Genomic DNA, 25,901 nt, shown 5'->3' with positions numbered 1-25,901 from the left:
CCTCCTCCTCCTCTGTCCGTGGGAATCAAAAGCACACAAGACACGATAGAAAACCCACCATTCACTTTAAGATGACAAAGCACTCCATTTACCTTTGATGCCGTGGAGTGGAAGTCCATTTGTTTCTGATTTGTACAAGTGCACTATAAAGGGGCTTTTGTGCATAATCTCTCCAAAGGCAACAAATTGCCTCAGAGTGCAGTCGTACATCGTATTTCTCTCTCTCTCTCTCTCTCTCCTCTCTCTCCTCTCTCTCCTCTCTCTCTCTCTCTCTCTCTCTCTCTCTCTCTCTCTCTCTCTCTCTATGCGATCATTTAAAAGGGAAGATTGAAGACTGACAGCGTCGTGTGATCTAGCAACAACAACCCCTAGTTGCCCACGAAGTTGTCCAAGCTCTTATTTCCCCTTTTGTCGGTGGCTCCTGCACAGCGGGGGAGACAACGAGGATTAGGGAGCGGGGGGGCCGCTGGATCCAGCGGGGGGAGAATGAGTGCCATATATAAAGGGAGCCTGAAGGTCAAGGAGACGCTGTCGAGATAAAGTCACACCGTGCGGCTCAGGGCCGCAGCGGTGAAACGAGGGCCTCCGGAGCCAGTGAGGCGGCCGTACAGGGAGATTTATGGCACTCAATGGGAAGGCGGCGCTACAAAGAGCCAGGCGGAGCAGAGTGGAAGCGTGATTGTGTCTGCGTGCGGAATGGGGGACATACCCTTCAATCCACCGCATTAACGCTTTTAACCCACGCCGGGGCGCCATCTTTGATGTGTAAGTAAAATCCTCCGGTGCTATTTCCTGGCAGCGAGTGTCGTGAAATTTGGTTGTAAAAAATGTCTGCCTATTTATTCGCCACCCATGGCGCTTTTAAATTTACATTTTTTTTTACTGTGTTTATCGGTCTGCCCCGCCTGGTTCACCATAACCGTAACCACCATAACAAGCCTCTTCAATTTACAGAAAACAGTAAAAATGTATTTTATGATGCCAATTCATCATAAACCTCGCAAAAAACACCCGACATCACACTACGAACTGTCCATGTTGACCTCTGAGTGTGATTGAAGCCTACGTGTTGCCGTGTCTCTCTCTCTCTCTCTCTCTCTCTCTCTCTCTCTCTCTCTCTCTCTCTCTCTCTCTCTCTCTCTCTCTCTCTCTCTCTCTTCTCTCTCTCTCTCTCTCTCTCTCTCTGCCCTCCAGCACTTACAAAACCCAGCCAATTTCCAAACGGCAGCAACGGAGCTGCTAGACTGGTGTGGCGACCCTCGGGCCTTCCAGCGGCCCTTTGAGCAAAGCCTGATGGGATGTCTAACGGTAAGAGACCCCGCCCCCCCCCTCCCCTCCGCCGTGTCACACTCGGGGGTTCAAGAGTGGTGAAGGGCTGGTAAAAAACTACCGGCGCTCTGGTCTCGGTCTCCCAGAGGGATGTGAAAACACCACCGGTCTTCACTGGGGTCACTGGGAAATAAGGAGGCTTTTGAAATATTGAAATGTATTCACCTTTTTCATCGACTTGGCTTACTGTACTGCAGAATAGGTCTTGGACACGGTAAAAGGATTGGTACAGCTGTATGTGCTCAAACCGCAGGGACAATCGTTGTTCTGAAAGAAAATAGGCTCCAAAGCCTTTAATTCCTCCTGTTTAAATGCCATGGGGCTGTTGGTTGGACTTGATTAATTGAATAGTTTGTATCCCATGGCATTTGTGTGTATGTATATATATATATAAAATAAAAATAAATATTGTATAGCCTCTGAAGTGGGGGGACTGTGGCTCGGGAGGTAGAGCAGTCGTCTGGTAGTCGGAAAGTTCCCGGTTCTATTCTTGCTCCTCCCGGGCAGCTTGTCGAAGTGTCCTTGAGCAAGACCCCTAATTACTCCCGATGAGCAGGTTGGCACTCGCCTCCGCCATCGGTGTGTGAGTGAACGGGTGAATGTGAGGAACAAAATGTAAAGCGCTTTGGATAAAAGCACTATATAAATGCACCATTTACCATTTAAAGTAAACAAAAGCATGGCTCAAATCTCATAATACAGTGCGGTGACTCGCTTGGAGGTCGACATCGCTCTCCGACACGGCGTGGGGCGCAGTTTGTCTACGGGTTTGGACGCCGGGCCCTGTAACCCGAATGAGCCCTCGTGTAGGTGACATGTACACTGAGCGATCCCTGAATCATCCTAAGCCAACGCATTTAGGAGACCTGTCACCCTCCATTACCCCTATGGAAGAATTACTGCACCGTCTAGCGGAAAGTTCATCTCAACCCACCCCTCCCCCACCCTCCAGTCAATTAGAATGAAGATGGGCCCGCCGCGCGGCGTGTCACTCACGTGTCACCTTGGAGCCGCGCGGCAGCGTTAACGCGTGTTGATATTCACGGTGCCTCCAGCGGCAGGGCGAGAGATACATATAGCCACTCTCTCCAGGGGCACAATTTACAACCCGGCGGAGGAGGCGCGCTGCCATGTTAAAAGGCGAACCAGGGATTTGCACTGTAGCACTGTAGTAAAAGCCACTGTGAAGGATCTCGCCGCTCGGCTGATTGTTTGTATTATTGCTTTAATGCGCAGCAGCAGGTGGTGCTTTTCCCTCCTATTTCGCAGATTTAATTTGTTTCTTGCGGTGAAAAAAAATCGCAAGGCTTTTTCCCGGCGGCTCCTACTCAAGGAAACTGTCCGTTTCATTTGGTTTCTACAGGTTTTGTAGACTCTTACTCTGAGCTGCCCGTGCAGGAAGGAACGCGGGGGTTCTGATGTGGTCGTGAAATGACCACTTCCTGTACCTGCCCCGGCTCACAGTGGTGTACTCACTGTAAATACTTTGTGCTGTGTTTCACTATCCAGTACAGACGGAGAGTATATAGTGAATATACTGTCACTGACTCCGTATATATCCAGAGCGCTGACCCACTACAGAGTCGGATTCGCGTCGTAACGACTAGGACGACTACTCCGTGTAGGAAGGCGCACGTTTGCCTTACGCTATAAAAAAAACCACAGCAAAATTCCATTTGACCGGCGTGCAATTAAGGCGCCGGAATTAGAACTAGCCGTTTCTTGACATTTTCGACTCGGAATTACCATTTAGGGAGATGTCCCAGGCAATGTTTAGATTCTAATTAGACAACTCCAACTCTCGTATATATTCTTCTTAATGGGAGTTCACTCTAAATAAAGTCCCAGAGATGCGGCGCGGTGCACGCTTGTTTTCTCTTGGGGGGGTGGGGGGTGGGGGGGGGTCCCGTCTAAGGCTATACTTACACAGACGATAATGACACGGTGCCGAGGGGAACAGTGTTCAGCTGTAGCACCTCGGGGGCTCGTATCAGAACGTCTGGGTGTAACAGCGGGAACGGGTGGGTGTTGCACGAGAGAGAGGTCCCCTAGAGGAGAAGCCTGGCGTTTAGCGACACCAGGCCGTAATGTGTCCTTCTGGGTCAAAAGGATCCAGGGGGGGAAGGGGGGGGCTCTTTGAGCAGATAATGGCGATGGTAAATCAAAGCAACGTGTGCCACTTAAGGCTGATTTACAAGGCCCTCCCCTGTGGCATGCTGAGGTTTCACTTAATACTTCCTCCCAGTGGGCATCGCTGCTGCACCCCTGGCCTCAGAGGACACATTTCTGCCTAGAAAACACCGCTTGACGGTAGTACCGGATCTCCTCAATGTGGACGTAAAAAAGGTTTGCCTTTTAATCGTTGTCCTGGTAAAAAATATTTGTTTACTTTCCGTCAGCGTGTACCTTCTCCAGTTTCACACGGTGCTACTATCGGGGGAAACGGAAAAAGAGAATAATATTCACCCTCCTCTAATGAATACTCTACTATTGTGGATGTCCTGTCCCTGGTGTGTCTTAGTCAACTAACAGGTGTAGCATTTTGTAGACTGATAAAATAGTCCATTTACAAACTTGCTAAATTGCATATCCCTCATTACTGTTTGTGGACAAGAGACATTATCATGATGCCAGATATGTTCTAAAATGTCTGTTAATGTCAACCCTGACCTGAATGACTATGATGTGACTGTGGTCGTATTACTGTATTGTATTGTACTGTATTACAAGGGACGGGAGAAATAATCATTTCCATGTAATAATCGTGTTATTTTAGCTGTTGGCGATTCTGCATCGATGTGCAGAATTGAATGATGGAATTTCTTTGTAGTTTTTTTTGCTGTATTGTATGCTAATTTAAACCTAACTGAAGCAAATAGTAAGTAAAACAAATTTAAAAAATTTACTCATGAAGTGTAACAATAAAAGTCCATTTCTCCTACATGTTGGAAGATAATGGTTGTTGCTACTGTATGTATGTGTTGATAATTAAATGTCTTTTATTACTGGATCTTGTAAACAAGTCCCACTGGGACAGTAATATTGTGCTTTTCCAGTGTTTTACCTACTCTACCACTGCACAGAAATTAGGCATTTTCTTTTGAAAGTGGTTACCTATGGATACAGGCAGCCATGTTGGAAGAGACACAGCTACTGTACACAAACAAAGGCCTGTTCTGAGAGAACATTGAACTAATGTTAAAATAAAACTAAACAAGGTCCAGTAAGATGCATTGAGAATTGTTCAATAATCAAATCATAGCCCTGATAAAATTATTATTATATATTTTTTTAACACTCTGCGCTCACCGGTTCTGGTTGTTATGTGCAGGTTGTGAGCCGCGTAGCCGCGCAGCAGGGCTACGACTTGGACCTGGGTTATCGGCTCCTGGCCGTTTGCGCTGCCAACAGGGACAAGTTCACTCCGAAATCAGCGGGTAAGAGCAGAGTCTTTTAGCACATGTGCTTCTGTCTCGGTCCATCTGGCCATGCAGTGTCTACAACAGTGAAAAGAAATGATCTGTCTGAATTGCCGGTCGTATATATCTCATGATGTCATTACATAACTCATTGTCGATAGACTGTGTGTGACTACGTCTGAACCATCCCAGCAAAGTTTGTGTTGAGCCTCGCGTTTAGTATAATAACTAAATTGATAAAGTTATTATTATATATTTTTTTGCATCTTTCTCAAGCAAAGAGTCAGTATAGTAGCTGGACAATAGGTACTTATCAGTAGGGGGTGGGGTTTATGCATAACATGAATTACCTACAATTAACACCAAATATTAATCTTTTACAGCGTTTGCCGTTTAGTAATCAATTAATCTGCTCATTCTCGTCTAGTATTGTCCTCTTTACATTGGCACGGACGCTTAACCCTTTCCGTCATGTCCTCACCGCCAACTTTTTGGGAAATTAGCTTATTTGCCATCTACCCTGGAGTTAGACAAGCAGATAAATGTTATTCTCTGTGCGTGCATTAGGCTTAGGGAACAGCTGCACCGCTAGCCTAGCTTAGCGTCATTCACTGGAAGTAGGTGTGCCAGTGTAGCCTAGTTCCCAACAGTCACTCCAAATACACTCCGTTTTCTAAGCAGATATATACTCTGAATTCTTTTTTGCCGAACCACTGCTGTCTGGGCGCAGTGATTTCATGTTTCCATGTTTACAGGAACGTTTTTGAGTTGTATTTGGAGTGACTGTTGGGAACTAGGCTACACTGGCACATCTACTTCCAGTGAATGACGCTAAGCTAGGCTAACGGTGCGGCTGTTCCCTAAGCCTAATGCATGCACAGAGAAGAAAAGGGTATGTATCTGCTCGTCTAACTCCAGGGTAGATGGCAAATAAGCTAAGTTGGTGTGTTCCTTTAACCGTAAAGTTTAACGACACCTGGAAAGCACACAGTATCACACAGAACTAAAAGCCTAAAATTCCTCTCGTCTGCTCTGTCATTCCACAAAGATACCTAAAAAAAGATCCCATCTCGGTGATGATAAACCTACGAGTATCTCTAATTTTATGTTCACGTAATACTCCGTATGGCCCGTAGTGATGGAGTATTTACTGCAGACGGATGTCAACCGACAAACATTGTAATTGAGCTGGGGTCTGTGTGTGTGTGCGTGGGGGGGGGGGGGGGGCACGATGAAGCATGATGGGAATGAAGACGTATAGCCTGTCAGCAGCTCTGCAGATAGCTACGGTTACAGTGGAATATTTTGTGGTCCTTGAACAATGTTTGATTTGTGGTTTCCATCTGTCTTGGGTTGAGGGGAAACTGATGTGCGATTGGCCACTGCACTTTCCTGTCTTAGGCTACTGCACATGAAATACACTCGTACACACGCACATAAACGTTACTGTTTGAATATTTCACTCTTTTTGCCTCTTTGATTTTTGCCGTGGTTTTTTGTAATGATTGTATGAGGCTTCAAATGATATAATATCACTCCCATGCCAGCCACGGGAGAAAGATTATTTTCTTTGTCTCCAATTAACTTACACTGCCGAAATGATCTAATTCCGGTTAATTCCATATCAAATCTCATGCAGACTCCGCTTTATGGGTTTAGATAAGATTGCCCACTGACTCTCTCTGTCTGAATGACTTCCTGCGACAGCAGTCATTTGCAAAAAAAAACAGCAATGCAGTCTGTCCAGACAGCATCCCAAACTACATTTCATGGTCAATTATGTATACTCATAAATATTTTGAATGGTTGAGTTGAGAGACTAACACAATTCCATATAAAGGGAGGAAGGGAGAGAGATAGGGGGAGAGAGAGCGAAAGAGAGGTTGGAAACCACTGCAGAGGCACATTAGTCTAACTTTGTACGAGCGGGTTTAGTGGAGGCCCCCAAACCAGGAGGTTGTTAAGGCAGAGAGAGAGAGACCTCACTGGCAGCCAGGGAGACGGCTCTTAAACAGCACTCACATAGGGCCCCCAGGGGTAGACCCGGCTCCCAGACATCCAACAGGGCCGTTGCCCCGGCGACAGAGAGAGGGAGTGTGAATCACATGACAGGGCCAGGATGGCGGCAACAGGTCGGCCAGCCAACACCAGAGACAGTGTCTGCCATTGAGGCTTTTGGACGCGCCTCCAAACCTAGCGGAGAACAAATCAACTCTGGAATGTAGTAGAGAGAGGGAGGGGGGGGGGGGGGGGGGGGGGCGAGAGAGTTGGTGGGATCAGGTGATGGTGGATGTAGGGGGATGTAGAGGAGTTGGTTTTCCTTTTATATATTTTTTATTGAATACAGTGTTCTTTGCATAATGTTGTTTTAACAATAATTAGTTTAGCCCGGTCTGCCAGGTTTCCTGGATGTGATCCAAGCTGACGCTCAATGAGGGTTTGCATAGGCGGCTGCTCGGAGCAGAACGCAGCTTCCAAAACGCTCTGCTCTTATCACCCCTATGATGGCCTGCCATTGTTGCACAGCAATCTTTCTAAATGGAGATGTCGTAAAATGTATTATAATACCGGTGCCAATAGCCCACGACATGGCACTCCCTTCTTGTAATGTCATTGCTTAATTGGAGATGTATTGTTCCTGAACTCGGGCGATACGGGGGACTTGTGCAGCGCGAACCCTTAGGAGTCGTCACTGGGTTTAGTCAATTAAGGGAACAGGGTGCTGAGTGTGCAGGGAGCATTCGAGGCCAAGTCTTGTTTTCATAACCCTTAGTCTGCCCGGTAACATGATGTTTTCTTGTACTCTGGGTCATTGGGCGCGCTCCATTCTAAGTGGGAGAGAGAGTGGGAGAGAGAGAGAGAGACGCTAGCGATCTGGTCCTAGAAGAACAGAGGCCTGACTGGCACAGAGAACATTAGGTCAGGGGAATGAAGTAATCATACTAATCAGAAGTAAATAAGATTTAGTGTCCCGTATTTAACCCTTTCACTGCCACACTACAGAAGGTTAACCCTTTACTATCACACTACCGACCGGTAACCGTCGGTAGTGTGATAGTAAAGGGTTACCCGTCAGTAGTGTGATAGTAAAGGGTTAAACTTCTGTAGTGTGAAAGTGTTAACCTGCTGTTGTGTCGCAGTGAAAGGGTTAACCTTCTGTGTATTGTCACAGTGAAAGGGTTAACCTGCTGTTGTGTGGCAGTGAAAGGGTTAACTAGGCCCCACTGTACGCTGTACCCGGCGAGGCCTTGGCTTTGACGCGCGCCGTGTGGTGATCAGCTATTACATTTTCTCTTTACGTCATCTAAAAATTCCTCGGCCCCCGAACAAGGGAGAAAATTGAGGGAAATTGTGCTGAGGAGAGAGGAAAACTAATTTCAGCCGTGGGAAATCAATGTTCGCCATCAACAATCCACACGAAGCGGTTTGTGTGTGTATGACAAATCAATTCATCACAAAACCTCCTCCTATTAGTTTAAGGCTTGTTTTTATTTATTTATTTGACTTTTTCTCTTTTATCGCAAAGAATAAGCTTAGCGGTGCAAAGGTAGAAAAATAAAGTAACACCTTGACCTTAATGATAGCACCGCTGTCTGTACGAATTTCTCCAGAGGAAAACGTGTTATTGAATTGCATCTGGAGGCTTGACCTCATCTCAAACCCCCGCTCTCTTCTCTTGATCCTCCAATCACAACTGTTGCTTCCCTCGGGTCAATTGTTCCTCACCTTGACAAAGCCGCCACCGGGCCACCTTCACATATACATGTATGGGATATGTTTCTATAGCTGTTTACGCAAATTAGAGATCATGGGGAGGTTAATAAAAGAAGGTAGATTGTGTTTATCATAATTTCGTGGTCATACCCAGCTGGGTTTTGGCAGTGGTGGAAGAAGTACACAGTTCCTTTACTTAAGTAAAAGTAGAAATACCCAGATAAATGAGTACTCTGGTAAAATTGTACTTAAGTAAAAGTAGAGAAGTATTTGCTATTGAATGTACTTAAGTATCTAAAGTAAAAGTACACATTCTACATGACATTTGTGTATTACAGTGCTTGGGAGCATTCAAGCCTCGACCATTGACCTCTATAGGTTATGTTAAAGTGGTATGTGGTCCAGTTATGCTGCTCTGATTACGTCCTCTTGAAGTTGTTGACAGGCTTCAAATGTGAAAGTACATAATATTCATACATTTTTGCCATGTTTTCAATGCAAAATATTTTTTTTCAAAGTAACTAGTAACTGATGGGTTCAGATAAATGTAGTGGAGTAAAAAGTACAATATCTCCTTTGAAATGTAGTGGAATAAAAGTATATGGTTCCCTAAAATGAAAATACTCACATAAAGTACAAGTAGTTAAAAATTGTACTTAAGTACAGTACTTAATAATAATACTTTCCACCACTGGGTTTTGGTTCTAACATATACAATATGTTGGTTGGGTGGCGAATGGGAAGGACTGCTGACTATCGTATGAATGAATGGACGTACGACTGATCACCTTAATAGGATGCAGTTAGTGGGCTAGGCTAGTCTTTAGTGCTCTAGCCTTTTTGCAGGTGGCCCACAATACAAGGGGAGTGCATGGGGGGGGGGGGTTGGTCTGTGTTACCAGTTGTGACCTCTTTGTGAGTGGGATTAGCCTGCTCTATTAATCTGTGATTACTTGGGACTGTTTTACCACAGGGCAAAGCCGTACGTGGAGCTCTGCCACTGTCAAAGCAAGAGGATCACTTGTTTTCTGTTGGATAAATACACCAAGGCCTCTCTCGCACAGTCACCGGGATACATTACAAACCATGTAGGATCCATTTCATCAGTGTCATACACACGTTTAACTAGGGGCCAGCCCACCCCTCTGGCAGGAATATTGGTTCAGTCTGGTTACAAGTGTTTAGACAAAATGCTTAATCACAATTCTCCCTCTATGTGGGTCAAAGTGGCACATTCCAAATTGCTCGCGCTCCGACAAGCACTCGGAATTCCTCAATTCTAAAGATTGAAAGAAGGCACCAATTTATAAGAGGGGGGGGGGGGACTGGTGGGACTTTTTTTCCCCCTCTTTCTTATGACCATTCTTCCATGTAACAAATGCACCAGTAAACCCAACTATTCAACCGCTAATTAGTTGGGCTACAATTCTCACTCTGTCGCTCTAGTCTAAGGTTTTTTCCCTTTTTTGTATCACACAGATTGCTATGTCCAAATGTGACTGTCAAATATCTTAGTTTTAGTCAACATAGTTTGTAAACAAATTTAAATGGCAGGTATATCTTGCATTTCTGAGTTAAGGGTTTGTTTTCCAGTGTCCATTGATTTTGTGAGCTTACCACCACAGGGAAGTCAGTGCAGACGAGGCTACCTTTTACTGCACAGTCATGGCTTAATACGTTTTGCAGTTACTCTCAATGTGCTTTTGCAGTTACTCTCAATGTGCTTTTCCTGACTCAGAATGACAAAATTGTTACCAATATCACCATTGCTACTCTCACTCGACCATACACAACACTGGTCAGCATGACTTCTGAATCTAACTTGTAAACAAAAAAGTTAATCGACCAAATTAACGAGAGCACCGTTCATCTGATGTAGCATGTGTACTCCAACCACACAGCCTTCTGCCTGCACCGCTAGTCTGATGTAGCCTGTGTACTCCAACCACACAGCCCTCTGCCTGCACCGCTAGTCTGATGTAGATCAGGGGTTCCCAAAGTCGGGGGGTCGCCGCGGAGGGGGGGGGGGGGGGGGGGGGGGGTCGCCAGATGATTAAAAAAATATATAGGTTTTTTTTTTCTTTTTTTATGCAGTCAGGCCACTGAACTTAGAAGCAGGCCAGGACAGTGTTTCTAGTTGCAGCAGCGCAATAGTTAGATAACCTAGGTGGGAAACAACCAGGAGATCACTGCAACTCACACAAGTTGGAGAACTATCTCTCTCTCTCTCTCTCTCTCTTGCTCTCACATACACACACAAAGGGAGCCGCATGTGATTGGTGGAGGCGGGACCCTTACAAAAAACTGTTGTTGCTAATCATTGACACATGCTAGCCTGTAATAATCCCCCCAGAAAAATCTACTTTGCATTTGATATATTGCAAATATATGCCATCACACACACTGGCATTTAAAGGGTTAAAATTAATATGTGGTGTTATGATCAGGGCTGAAGTTGAATAAAAGATTGTATTATTTTCAATCTGACATTACAAAAAAACTGAAAATCCATCAAAATCAGTGTTGTTGCTAATCATACATATGCTAGCCTGTTTTTTAACAATAATTTGTGATGCCATCACAAACACTGGCATTTAAAGGGTACAAATAAAAAAAATCCTGCACCAGAATGCAGGAAATGAAGTCTTTGTAAGAAGAAATGTCCTGGTGGGGGACCCCCAGACCCCCTGCTTAAAAAGTGGCCTGACTGGGGCTATATTTTGCACTATATTTCCTGGCCTGAATGATTTCCCCAGTCCGGCCCTGGTTAAAAGCCTCCAATGCTTATTACATTTACATTTAGTCATTTAGCTGACGCTTTTATCCAAAGCGACTTACAAGTTCTGTACAACAAGCCATCAGGAAGTGCACAACTCTATCAGCTGAGTAACAATGTTCATCAAAGTGTTGAGTGCTACAGTGTAGGTTAGTTTATTAGGACAAGTGCATGACAGTATGGTTAGTTAGGGTTAGATATATATATATATATATATATATATATATATATATATATATATATATATATATATATATATATATTTTTTTTTTTTTTTTTTTTTTTTTAATTCAGATAATGGTTGAAGAAGTGCGTCTTTAGTCGACGGCGAAAGATTGGATGTGTTTCGGCTGTCCTAACTGGGGTGGGTAGTTCATTCCACCATTGTGGGGCAAGGATTATTAGTGTGTGTGCGTTTGAACGTGTGCATGTTTCAACCTACATTTCCATTTAAAAAAAACTCCTATAATAGTGGGGGTCGCGGCTCTCTGACACCGTTATTTGGGGGTCGCGGCCTGAAAAGTTTGGGAACCCCTGATGTAGATAAAGAAATATATATATTATTATTATTATTTGTTTTTTTAGGGCTGTCGAAATGAATGCTTTAATTTTGGAGATTCATTTAAATTATTTAAAGCATTAAAATAAATGAATCTAGATTAATCTATGGAGTGAAAAATCTTCAATTTTAGCGCCGCAGATATAAGAAAGAGGTCTAGCTGAGTCAATGTTGATGGTTTTGTTGAACATTTGTATTTCACAGGAGAGAAACTGTATTCAAAGAAAGCGATTAAAATAGTCTTTGAATCTAAATATACTTTCTTTGTGTTGATTTTACATTAATTCCATGATTTTACTCAAGTGAATATCTGTTACAAGCTTCGGTCTTAAGTAGAAAAATGCTATTTTTAATCTAGATTAATCTAGATTAATTACAGAAAATTGTGAGATTAATTAGTAAACGTTTTTTTATCTATTGACAGCACAAATTTTTTTGCATTCAGGGGGTAGTCAACTACCAGTCGATTATCGGCAAATTTTGGTCAATCAAAGTCGACTATACAAATCCTTACTGTATAGAAACTTGGGGAAACACATACGAAACGAATCTGAATCCTATTATCATTTTACAGTAAACAATGTTAGTTATCTCCATCCTACAAACACACTGTTTTTTGAACTAAGGGCATTAAAGTTCCTTGACTTAGTTGACCTTAAAACAGCAGAGATAGTTTTTAAAGCAAGAAGTTATCAACTGCCATGTAACTTACAAATTTTGTTTAAAGAACAAGAGGTGACGTATAATTTAAGAAGGACACTCAATTTGAAACAGCCTAGAGCTCGAACCACACTTAAAAGTATGTCTGTGTCAGTTAAAGGAGTGAAACTCTGGAACAATATACCGGATGAAATAAAAAACAGCAGGAGTATTTTTAAGTTTAAAAAGATGTTTAAAAACAGGGTTCTAGAATCGTATAGTCAAATTTAACCTACAATCTGTTTTACCCTACCATGATACTCGGGTATTGCAGATTAAGTTTTGATTTTCCTATGTTGGCTTATGTTCTCTTCGGGAACGTTTTTTGTTGATTGTTGATTTTTTTTGTTTGTTTTTATCTTGCAAACTTTAACTTTTTTTGTTCTTTTCTGGATCGTTTTTTGTAGATTTATTTTGTTTGTTTGTTATATTTTGAAAACTTTAACTTTTTTTTATTTGTTTTTTAATTAGGGGTAGGTTGCTCTATAAGCCTTCGGCTTCAAACCTATCCTTTTCGTTTGTTTATTTGTAAAAAAAAAAAAAAATCAAAAAACTATTTATGTTTATTTATTTGTATGTGTAAACATTCTAAATAAAATAATTCATTCATTCTTAGTCGGGGACAGGCCTAGTATGTTGTGCGAGTGAGTTTGGATTACCGGTCATTAGAATGAATGGTAATGGATGGTCTCTGCATTTGTAAAATATTATAGTTTATAATATATAGTATTATAGCTAGGAGTGCCCCCCGGACCCCGGTTCTAAACGGGAACCGGTACTATATTAGAAAAGACCGGGGTATTGATAAGCTCCGACGTTATCGGTACTGCCATCGATACTCTAGAAATTATTATTATTATGAGTTTTTTTTTTTAAGGAATTTAAACATTGCGAACGATCTCTCCTCTCTCTGTCTCTGCACGAGAAGCGAGCCACAGCGAGCCATTATTACTCACACTCAACTTTTTTTGCCATTGCTATGTCTACTATACATTGGTTTCTTTATTCGAATGCATTTATTTCTATAGACCAGTGGTGCCCAACCAGTCGGCCGTGATCGACCGGTAGATCAATGACATGCAATATAATTGATGCGAGCAATGTTAGCTGCTAACTAGTAATAAATAGGCTAAGCTAACTAGCGTTAGCTTAGCGTTAGCCGCTAACCCTGGAAAACGCTCAAAGCGGACTCCACGACACCAGTTCCATTCGTGAGAAACGGGGGTGGGTTATATTGACACGGCTTGACAACAGAGGTTCAAATATAACTTCATATTTATTGGTTATTTGTTTCTTTATATCAGCATCCAGCTTCCACCACCGTGTGTTAAAACTCTTCCTGTGTTGACGTTAGAGCGTGACATCATCGCTACGGCAAGCTTACACGCTCAAAACGCAAACCGTAAACAGAACCCGGAGCGCACCAAGACACACAGCCTCTACTAATAACATGGAGTATTGAACCGTTTTTAACAGCTGGGTATTGGGTGGGACATTCTGATTTAAAGGGGAACTATCTTATAAATTGCCTTTTTGAGTGTTTAGCATTGTTTCCTAGCTATGATCTATGTCTCAAAATTCTCATATTGGCGCATTCTTCCAATTCTCCTCTCACAATATTCACCCTCACTGAACTGAGTCATTTGAAAATGTGCGCGATATGTGATGTCAGAAAGACACCGCTGCATGTTAATGTTCAGGCGGCGGGGCCGTGGCGCAGTGGTTTAGGAGCCCAGGAAAAATGCTGTTTTTGAGGACTTGATTAGAAATACAAAACAATGAATAAAAAAAATATATATATTACAGAGGTGTTCCATAGACTCACAGGAATTGTGTAAAAGTGCCCAAATAGTGAAAGAAATAGTAAAATAGTTCCCCTTTAAGAACTTTCTAAATAAAATAGAAAGTCCCAAAATAGTTAATTTATCTGACTGCTTGTATTAATTGATCAAAGAAAGTTGCCATGTGCAGTAATATAGTTATATAAAATAATAATAAAGCAATGTCGATTCTGTTCTTAATAAAAAAAAAAATTATTTTGCTAAATCAAAAAGAACCGATAAGAGTATCGATAAAGTACCGAACCGCTAAGCAGTATCGATAAGAGTAGTAGTATCGATAAAATCCTAACGATACCCATCCCTAATTATAGCGTCTTTGTTTGCTCTGTGAGAGAGAGAGAAGAAACACTGTGGTTGCGGCCTGGTGGAGATTTGCTCTCTACCAAGCACACTTTTCTAGTTTGTTTTGAGGTTTAGGGTGTGACTTCAGAAGTGGTTTTCAACCAGCCCAAGCATGAATCAGAGGAGCTGGTTTGGGACGGAATGTTGCATGTTTTCGCCTCTTTGTACAAGAGTGAACCCTGACAATTAAGCAATAGACATTGGGGCCTACTGTCACCAAAACCGGTAGAAAACTATTTCCAGATATACTTTTCATACAAAATCGCCCCATGCAGTGTGGAGAATACACTATTATGAAGGTATCAAGACTTGTTTTTTGCCCTGTACCAGTATATCAAGACTCTGCTCCCCAAAATGTAGTCCTCTGTCAGTGTCTTCTACCATGTAGAGTCTGGGATTTTTTTCACTGAAGACATGTTGTCATCGAGCTAAGGAAAAGTCTTAGATTCTACACACAATCTAGCGGTCAGATGCACACAGGCCTTTAAGGGTATAATCTCTCTCTTCCCAGAGCTTTCCCCACCAGACCTCTCTCTCTCTGTACTCCTGCTGTGCATAAACTGATAGTTTAGCAGCAGCTTTTCCTAAATAGAAAATTACATGGACGTCTAAAAACATTGTTGGTGGCCTTGCCTTGGGTTTGAATGTCAGCGGTAGTTATGGGTTCTCATAACAGACCTTTGAAGATGATTTGATTTCAGAACCATGTTTTTCATACAGTATATAAGACTAGTGATGCACAGATGTGAAAATTGTGGCCGATACCGATAACCAATATTAATGTTTCTGTTCTGGCCGATGTCGATATCTCTGTATAGAAAACACTTTTTTATGATAATCAAATAAAGAGCTATTTTCCAAAACGTTTTTTTTTTTTTTGAAATTATTTTCAGAAATTACTGATATTTTGAAACTATTTAAGGCCAAAACATGTAAATCGGCCCATATGTTCCTTTAAGTTGAGTTATCGCACCCAAATTAGGTTTATATTCTAGTATTGGTAACAGGGTCTGAACCATAATTTAAACTTAATTTGGGTGTAAGAGCTCATCACACAAACATTTGATGGCCCCCATGTCAAGTGTCTCGCTCGCTATCTTTCGAGAGACCCCGGCTCTTACATCCAAGTGACATGGCGGATTCGAGGCTTTACTCTCTCTGGTTTTCTAGCTATAGGAAGGAGTGGTACACGTTCGCCTATCCACAGAACCGTCCACAAGGCTAAGGAATAATTAGGTGAATTCTCCTTAAAAAGAAATTATAATAATAAACGCTGTGCAGCGCGCTTCACACAACGTTAAGTCTTTCAAAAACCTACTTAGATTATTTCCCACAGAGACTCCTGTCTCCCACTTTTGGAAGTGAGCGAGTGTGTCCAATTGTAGGGAGGCATGCGTCGGAGGGACTATAAATCTGTCCTGTCTCCCGTTTGGACAACGTCTGTATCTTTTACGCCATATGAGAAAGAGCAGAGAGTTCAAGGCGACCATGATAGATACTTTACCTTCTAGTGGGGTATAGGGCTGTAACTCACCCGTGTGCGGCAGAGCTGATAGTAAATGCCAGGCAAGCAAATACAGGGGAGCCTGGCGATAAGGGATGTTTAGCCTGTCTGAGTGTCTGTCTGTCTCCCCCCCTCCTGTTGATTATTGTGTTAGCATACAGAGGCCCAGTTACGGTAGCATCTCTACTCTATTTCGGCTTCCGTACTGGAGGATGTTTACACAATTTACAATTAATTTAAACTGCGGGTATCTCGTGTCTCAAATTAAACTCTCATTACAGTGTTTAGCCCGAAAATAATTTGTCTCTCTTAATTTGACTTGCTGGGAGAGAGCGGGGGTGTTTATGTTTTGCGGATGAAAAACGGTGAGGCGCCCGGGTTTAAATGTCAAGCGCCTCAGGTGGTGTCCCTACCATTCGCACGTTTTATGGTTGTGTAATTATTTATCTAGGGCTTACTACTCTGGTGCTGGAAGACAAATGTGGTTTAATTTGCCCCTCCCCTCTCAGACAGCCCTGATACCAGCCTCTGCGCATCAGGAAGCCTCCTCCCCCCCTCCCAGTCCTCCATGGCCCTTAATTACAATGACTAGTTTGATGGATTAAGTCGACAGTATGCACAGGGACAAGGGGAGGTAAAAATCACCGCCTAATGTACCCGACCGGCGCATCCCAGTCCCCCGCTTTTCCAAGGGACGACTTGTAGCGCTTTCCCCTCCCCTTGTAACACAAAAAATGTTTGCTTTAAATGAATTGATTGAGGCTTCTTTTTACTCGTTGCTCTGGACGGGGGCCAAGATACAGGCTGTCTGGCACATTAGGCACCACCCCCCTTGCAAGTTTGAAATGTGAGCTGCCTGCGTTTTTTTTTTCTTTTTTTTTTTTTCTCCCTCTCTCTCTCTCCTTCTGGCGAAGTGGCTGTGGCCGCTTCTGTGTGATGTGTATATTGGGAGAGCAAGCAATGGATCACTAGACAGAAGAGAAGATACATCAATAACAGCTGCATACGTCCGAGGTGAGGAGATAAGCATTTGGTTCTCTCTCTCTCTCTCTCTCTCTCTCTCTCTCTCTCTCTCTCTCTCTCTCTCTCTCTCTCTTTTCCCCTCTCTACCTCTCACTGACACCCTCCACCCACACACACCCGCCCCACACATCTCTCTCCCTCCCCTCTCCCCCCACTCTCTCTCTCTCACTTTAACCCTTTGTGCTACAGAAGCCGGTTCCTTATTTTCTTGAATTATTTGTGACAAGCTTTACTTTCTCTCTCTCTCTCTCTCTCTCTCTCTCTCTCTCTCTCTCTCTCTCTCTCTCTCTCTCTCTCTCTCTCTCTCTCTCTTCTCTCTCTCTCTCTCTTCCTCTCTCTCTCTCTCTCTCTCTCTCTCTGATCCAAATGTGTGTCCTCCTCCTTCAAGCTGTTAGTTTGCTGTATGAAGTTTGTCTCCTGTTTCCTCCAGCTTAGCCCTGGTTCATTCTCATTGTCTCTCTGGGGTATTTGCCTGAGTGCAAAGGAGCCGGTGGCAGAGCTACAGCCCCATTAGCAACGACTCCATCTGTGATTGGTTTTGCCTGCGAAACGGGAGAGAGCAGCCAGGAATAATTGATGTGTATTGTGCAGTCAGTCGCTGGACACGCAGAGAGGAGAGAGGAAAACAGAGAGGCTGCTGCCCTGAGACACTGAGGGGAAGAGGGGAGGGGGGGGGGGGGGGGGGGGGGCGTTAGAGAGGAGAGGAGGGTGGGAGGTATAGAGAGACACACATACAGGGAGAAAGCTTGCAAATAGCTGCTGGCTTTCAGTGGTGCAGAGGCTGCCCTGTATCGCCTGTGTTCTGCCATCGCAGATCCCTGCTCCGAAATGTTTCTAGACAGAGCAGCTCCTCTCTTTTTTCCCTGTGCAGTGAAGAGTGAGCAATAAGACGGACAGGCAGGCAGGGACATTTGGTGTGGAGTTAAGTCTGGTTGAAATACGGGTGGCGTTTTTTAGGCAATGGGGTGGGGGTGGGTGGGGGTGGCGGGGGGGTCTTTGCTCCTGTGCTCAGGACGAGTACTGTGAAGCCGCGAGCTGCTGTCAAACAGGAGGAGACGGCAGTAGAAGCGGGTGGTGTTTGTACAGGGGGGTGTATTCGCTGACGAGAGGGAAGGTGGTTCTGCAGCTGGAAGCAACACTGCGGGGGGGGGGGGGGGGGGGGGGGTTGATAGAGGTTGATCTTCTTTTTCTCAATGGTGGGTGGGTGGGTGGGTGTGTGGGCTCCCTGCCATGCCTTAAACTAATGGAATGGAGTTTGACAGTATGACTAGTGCCTTGCAGCACTCCCCGCATGATAGAGTTGCAACAGCTGACTGCTGCATTTGACCCACTTACCGCTCACACAGAAGGGGTCAAAATGGCCTTGATTATCTCCTCGCGAGTCAGGCTGACCTACTTGAGGCGACGTTTTTTCCGGCAGACTCTCGGGCAGTTTAGCACACTTCACTTTGCTTTACCCGAGCGGGCGCCACACACACACACACACACACACACACACACACACACACACACAGTGGCTAAACCTGCCGACTTCACTAAGAAAAAAATACCGTGGGACCTTGACGGTGTCAGATCTAGGGAGAGTGATTCAACGCTTTTGATGACTCAATCGTTTTCTTAACAACACAAGGTCCACATGGGTGGTTTCTACGAGCAGCAACAGGTTTTGCATTCAAGGTTTGCTCCGTAGTAGTGTCTGGCGGTATCTGAGCCACCAACATAAGACCGAATGAATGAGTGTTTGTTGTTTTAAGTAATTATTATCCCAGAACGACGTGTGTCGGGGATATTAGGGTTTTAATGTGAATACAATAACTCAAATAGATTTCATTCGACTCTTTTCAAATTTGTGGTGCACATTCATGACCCATAGCGGAAGAAGCCTATTGATTTTGGTGACCCCATAATCTTTTCTCTAGCGCCACCATCAGGCCAAATATTCATATCCTACTTGTAAACGTGATAACTCCAATAGCTTGCATTCCAATATATTAAAAAAATTTGTGGTGCAGATTAATGACTCAAGAGGAAAAAGCCTATTGATTTTGGTGACCCACCCCATGGGCTTTCCTATAGCGCCACCATCAGGCCAAACGTTCAATACTCATATGAGTGTATCTCCTGATCCGATGTCCACCCAACTTGACAATATATTTGTATAGCAAGGAGGCCTGTGGTGTTCAGAGTCATCTGGCCTCACGGAGACGCTCTCATGAAACTAAAAACATTAACAACTACTCAACGGGGGCGGCTAGGTGGTGTAGTGGGCAAGGCGCTCGCCACCAACGCTGGAGACGCTGGGTTCGAATCAGCTTGGCTGGTCGTTCACACTAACACAATTGGCAGTGTTAGGGGTGGGAAAGCTGATGGGTGGGTCCTGGGCGTTGTGGACAGCGACCCCTACAGTTCGGTCGGGGCGCCTGCACAGCGAGGGTAGGATCTGGAGGGAGGTAGTGTGACCTTCCACACGTTACACTCTCCCAGTGAGAATCTGCGCTGCCAGGCTGGCTGCTGGCTGGCTGCACATGTGTCGGAGGAAAGCATGTGACAGTCTCCGGCCTCCCGGACCAACAGTAGGGGGGGGGGGTGCGCAACGACCAGGAAGAGGATTGGGAATTGGCATAACGACTAACAGTGGGATGGGAGAAAAATCGGAAAAAAGGAGGGGGGGGAAAGATAATAATAAAAAATTTAAAACTACTCAATGGCTCGAATTAGGGGACATGGTCACAAAAAGTTGATTGAGAAATTGGGCCATTCGGGGAAATGTGTACCCGCTGTCATTATCTGTAACATCCCTCCCGTCTCGAATGCACTCGAGATAAAGGCTGTTTATTTCTCACACGTTGATTTAGCTCCTCCCATGCTTTCTGTTATCATTTACTCTCTCACTCCACCGATAACGTTTTTATATTTTTTTTTTGCTGAAATCAAATTCCAAACCGCTAATATATCTTAAATAATTGCTGCTTTTGGGATTTTCCTCTCACCATGTGTGTCTGTGGGAGCGTTCCCGACGTGCCGAGACAAGCACCGACACGGCGACGCCGGCGAGCAGGGAGATGTCGGACTGTTCCATACCGCCGCCGTGTGCCGTTCCAACCATTCATTAGCAGTTTCGGTGTCGATTCTCAACGAGCCTCTCGTTCTGCAATATCAGAGATGTGTACAAGTTGTGGAATCACACTCCTCCCTGTGGAGCAACTCCTCAGATTTAGCTCCCTAAAGCCCGCCCCCCCCCCATCAAATCAACACAACAGTTATCAGCATGCAAGATAAATCATTGCTTTGTTTTTACAGTACACCAGAGGCCCTTTCCTTCCTCCATGTGGCTTTACTGAGAGAGATCCAGACTATAGGAAGACTTATCTCCTGCTCACCCAAACTAGGGCTGACAAGTAGGCCTTTATCGAATTCATACTGCTATTGCAAAGTGAAAGAATGCAGTATCCATATTGGTCAGTAACGTAGAGAGAGATTTAAACAACGTGAAAAGGAATTGTAGATTCTTAATGATGATGATGAAGACTTTATTCCAGACTCAAGGTCCATATTACACATATACAAAACAACAACAAAAATACAATAACAAAAGAAACAAGGCCAACAACATAGATTAAAATACATAAAGGCATTGATTCCAAGGTTTCCACAAACCAGAGGAGTACCTTCAACCTTGTATCACTTTGTTTGACATCAGTAGGTGTGCAGTATAAAACGGAGTATAATAGGCTCTGAACAGACTTATTTTCACATTGTCTGTACACATATAACATTTTCATGCCAGCATATTGGCCTGTGCATACAGTTTCAATTTAAAGGGATATTTCACTTTAATAGAACGTGTCAAGTTTCAGAACTCTTACCTCTATGGGAAGTAATCTACAAGTAAACTAGTGGCCAGTGACCACTGTTGTCCCTGTTGTCTGCTCTCAACACCACCATTCCTCCCATGGTGTCAGGTTCCTCATTCACCTCCATACATTTTGAGGACCATGTCTAAATATCTTACATGTGAAGTAAAAACAAACTACTGCTGTACAGATTTCAATAAAACAGACAATTCTGAGTCAAAGGTAGGTGTTTGTTTTGGCATTTGATGTGTGTTTACACATTTATTACCAGAAAAATAAAAGCAGATTGGACAATTTGTTGTATGTCAGGCCTTGTCCAGACGGTGATGATTTTGGGTGTATCCGCCAAAGTATTTTATCGTATGCACGTTTTGTCCACACGGAACCGCGTTCTGGGAGCCTGAATACGCTATTTTCTGAAAACGGGTCCCAGAGTGAACAAATGTGAAGACGCCACCATTGCGTTCCCGTCTTTACAGGCCAGTACGCATCTTTCCTGAACCAATGACGCAATAGCCCACCTCTCCCTTAATCCGCATGCGCAAACTCAGCCAACTAAAAAGAAACATGATACAACATAGCTGCAGTTAGTCGCTTGTTCACCAACAATCTCAACATTTGTATTAGCCTTAGCTCAAAAACACAGAACTGGACGACACAAGAACAATAATACTTCCGGTCGAGGGGATTAAAAATAAAAGAGCGAAGTCTAAAACACTGAAGCTATTGAAAGATGTTTATTTTGTACATTTGTGGCAGCGTTACAGCATTTTCAGTCTTTCTGTGCTCGCCTTCCTCCGCCGCCACTGTAGGCAACGTGTTTTCGCCAGAGAGCAGCGCATGTGAGCCGCAGTGTTTCTCTCCTCTCCTTTGGAAACTAGCGTTAGCTCAAAAACACAGAACCGGACGACACAAGTTGTTCCACTAGCGATAACAACAATAACACTTCCGGTCGGGGGGTTTAAAAATAAAAGAGCGAAGTCTAAAACAGGAAAGACGTTTATTTTGTACATTTGTGGCGGCGTTACAGCATTTTCAGTGGTTTCTTTTGGACGCACATATTTCTTGAGACAATTTCGTGTTTACGGAAAACCTTTTTGAAATGTTTTTTACATGAAAACTAAAAAGATTGGTTCCGTCTGGACAAGTGTGCTGTGTACCTTTGCCTTGTATCGAATGTTCTTGCTGGAAGACAGATTCTAAAGATTCTGTGAAAAGTTGACAGTTGGTCAAATTACACTTGAAGTGAGAAATAGTTCCTATACTTAATCATTTGAAAAATGAAACATTAGCTAAAAAAAACAAGTACCTTTGATGCAGACACATTTATTACATGGAATAATATTGCTGTATTGTTAGTTTATAATTCAGAAGTATGATATTTAGACTTGGTTCTCAAAATGAATGGAAGTGAATGAGGAGCCTGACACCTGGGAGGAATGGTAGCGTTGACAGCGGACAGCGGTGGTCACTCGCTTACTTGTAGATTACTTTACATAGAGGTAAGACTGCTGATTGTTCTACTAAAGTGAAATATCCCTTTAAGACTAGAACTTTAAAACTGCAATCGCTGTATCTGCTCAAATAATGGCAACGTGTTATTTTGTCCCCATCAGCTCAGCCCACTATTCGAAACAGAAATGTTGTTCTCCCTCCCAGATGGCATCTTGTCGTCGTACCGTAGGAGGGGAACATGAAAGTGACAGCACTACTTCCGTGCGCTGTCTTTTTTTTTGGTAACCTCTGCAAAACAACCAGGCCCGGTGGCGGCGTTCAGTGGGTGGGAAATTAATTGATCTTAATTTGATCACTCGGCCCCGTAGATGCAAATTAATCGTACATATGCTCCCTTTTGTAAGGGGTGGGCTCGGTACCAGGAGAGAGGAGAGGAGAGCACTTCACAGTGCAGATCTAGAGGAGAGTGAGTTAGGTGCGAGAGAGAGAGGGGGACAGTAAGTGGCTGTCGGTTGAGTGGCACTTGAGAGGAAGAGCAGAAAATGAGACTGTGGTGGTTATGAGAGATTACATTCGACGGCATCGGACAATGTTAAGCCCAGCCCATTAACAACAAACTCAGCTCTCGGGGGAACTCCTGTGTCTCTGCTCACTATCTGATGGCCATGTCCATCCACGGTCATCATACCACTCTCATCGGGAACGGTTTTTGATTGGATGCTCCGTTAATTGTGCTAAGTGATGGAGCCAATCAGGGGGGAAGCCTAAGTGTCAAATCATCGAATCACCGTACAGATTTGGGGTGTTGGAACCAAGGTTTCTATATTACAAAGGTTTAGTCATCGAGGTAGACAACTCCTCGGGCTTAGAGAGGGCGTTCTAAAAGTTTAATTCATGTGAATTCTGCCACCAGTGGTCGCTAAATGTCCATATTGTTGTCACGGTTGTCGAGGAAACGCTATTGTTTCATCGTCGATGTCTAGACCTGATTTTCTAAAGACCTTGGTTTAGAACGAGGAAATAATCCATGATTCAAATATGTACTTGTATGTGTCCTCACTCACAATTTGCCAGGATACCACAGAAATGTTGTCCGTGTTGCATTACCGACCGTAGTAAAATGTTAAATTGTAACCCTACAGAAACCACCACCTGCAGGAGATGTCAGACTGACTCAGGTACTCGCTGTATGTCAACGTACTCTGTACCACAAAGTCATACACATCGGCTGGATGCACCCATCTTCATCACAGTCTTCATTTTATTATAATTATAATTTTGTCTTTTACATCCCAACATAGGAGCGTGTAGACATTCTGTACATGGAATGATATGTGGTGTATGGGGTATGTGCTTTTTGGTTGGTCATTTAAAAAGAAAAAGTGATATGGGCTCCATTGGCTGCTACTCTGTTGTCTGTTGGAGTTTTATGACGCATGATTTGTTTTTATTTTATTTGTATTATAATTTATTTTATTTTATATATATATAATTTTGCTTTTGTCACATTACATATACTCTTTTTTTTCCCCGGTGTTCATTCAACCTACAGCAGAAGAAATTAACTGATTCTATGGATATAGTCAGTGGGAACCAAGCTAATATTAACCCTTTCACTACCACACTACAGAAGGTTAACCCTTTACTATCACACTACCGACCGTAGGGTTAACCTGCTGTTGTGTGGCAGTGAAAGGGTTAACCTTATGTGTATTGTCGCAGTGAAAGGGTTAACCGTTTGGTAGTGCGGCAGTGAACGGGTTAAGTGTCATTGTTTCTATTTGGGCAGAGTGGATATCATGGGGGATGTGTATTATTGTAATCCAGGGCTGCTTGCACATATGGATGACTCTAATGAGCCTAGGGGGGGGGGGGCGCCAAGATCCTTCCCCTGCTCCTCCGGCCTGTGTTTTTGCTGCACTACTAAAAAAAAAGGAGGGCGTCGTCGACCCCATGCCCACTGTGAAAAGGTCACAGGTGACTCAGCCACCAGCGTGCGCCTCCGTGCCACCGCCGGATCCGCCCGGCGCCCCCCCGAGGTGGGCACTAGTCCGGGCGCATCTGCTCCATGCCTAATTAGTATCATTGTGGACGAGGGCTTAAGGCTGGGCTTGGTTAATAGCAGCCTGTTGCTCTGGGATACAGTCTGGTTGATGTAAGCAGCTTCTCCCCAGGTCAGCCCATGTGATAATCTGGTTACAGAGGCTTCACACACTTAAACACACACTCCGCACTGCGGTGCTGTCAGGCTGTGTATAGTAACATGCCTGACATTCAGGAGACAATGTTATGTTGTTGGCAAACAAAGCTTCAGTCGGGGGGGGGGGGGTGGGGGGGGCGTCATGCATGTGTTTGACATTCGCTTTGTCCTGATTATTGCGTTTAAGCTCTTTCTGATTACACTCTGAAACAATTTCCCTGTCTCCATTTGTTTGCGGCAGTGGAAAGGATTTGTTCATGTTTCTATTAACAACGGTCCGTAGGTAAAATATGTTTTCCCCACCCTCCATGGATGGCTGTTCAACTTGTTGGTAGACACCTGCACATTACTGCAGTGCCTCGTTGCCAGATCGTGGCCTCTGGATTTAAGATGTAAAGATGCCAAGATGCATATTTGGAGGGAGTTTTGCCTCCAATCAGCTTCCAGTTGCAGGGAGGGAAAGACACGCATTAGGAGACACCCAACATTATGGGAAGAACATAATAAGAAGATGGCTACCAATTTCCTCTCTGTGCATTCAGTAGAAAGCTATCCGGCTGCAAGCTAGCCTAGCTTAGCACAAGGCTATGAACAGAAGTGGATACGGATTAGCTAGCCTAGCTTCAAATTATCGGGGGAGGTGTTTTTGGCCAACACTAGGTTAGCTGATCCATGTCCGCTTCCATTAAATTGTGCTAAGATAGGCTAGCTTGCAGCCGGATAGCTTTCTACTGAACGCACAGAGATGAAATTGGTATCTTATCTTCTCGTCTAGCCATGCAGGGATAGAAGATAATGTTGCCGTTGCCTTGTTTCTTTAACCAGACGGAAGATTGCGTTTTGGTTGGGGGGGGGGGGGGGGGGGGATTTCTTGGATTTAATGCACAAGGAATTAACTCTCAATAGGTGGCTGAAAATGCTCTGGATCTCCACCTACTTGTTTTCCAGGCACACTGAGTGGCATGCCCTGTTTTTAATGGAAGAGATTTGCAGTACATGCCAGGAAAGATTATCTCTTAAAACACTGACCTACTTCTCCAAAGGTTGGTTACTGTATAACCGTGACCAACAAATATCGGTGGTGTTGAAATTTGCATGAGATCAGCTTGTTATTGTTGCCTCAAATCGAATGTTCCAGTTAGTATTTTAGTTCACGCCGAATGGATTTATTTTGAAGAAATGTAAT

General features: G+C 43.9%; 1 protein-coding gene across 1 annotated transcript in view; it reads left to right on the top strand.

Annotated features, from left to right (window-relative positions):
• Positions 1 to 25,901, top strand: part of LOC311236008 (zinc finger MIZ domain-containing protein 1-like) — a 167,215-nt gene that overhangs the window by 108,055 nt on the left and 33,259 nt on the right. Inside the window, exons 3-4 of the mRNA XM_084323577.1 lie at positions 1,195 to 1,308; positions 4,661 to 4,766. Coding sequence (XP_084179703.1) covers positions 1,195 to 1,308; positions 4,661 to 4,766 — 220 coding nt within the window. The remainder of the gene's footprint in view (positions 1 to 1,194; positions 1,309 to 4,660; positions 4,767 to 25,901) is intronic.

Source organism: Notolepis coatsorum (genome assembly GCF_963971535.1).
Source record: "Notolepis coatsorum genome assembly, chromosome: 10".
Classification (NCBI taxonomy): Eukaryota; Metazoa; Chordata; class Actinopteri; order Aulopiformes; family Paralepididae; genus Notolepis; species Notolepis coatsorum.
The sequence above is the reverse complement of the archived record's forward strand: the minus strand, read 5'-3'. Positions and strand labels throughout refer to the sequence as shown.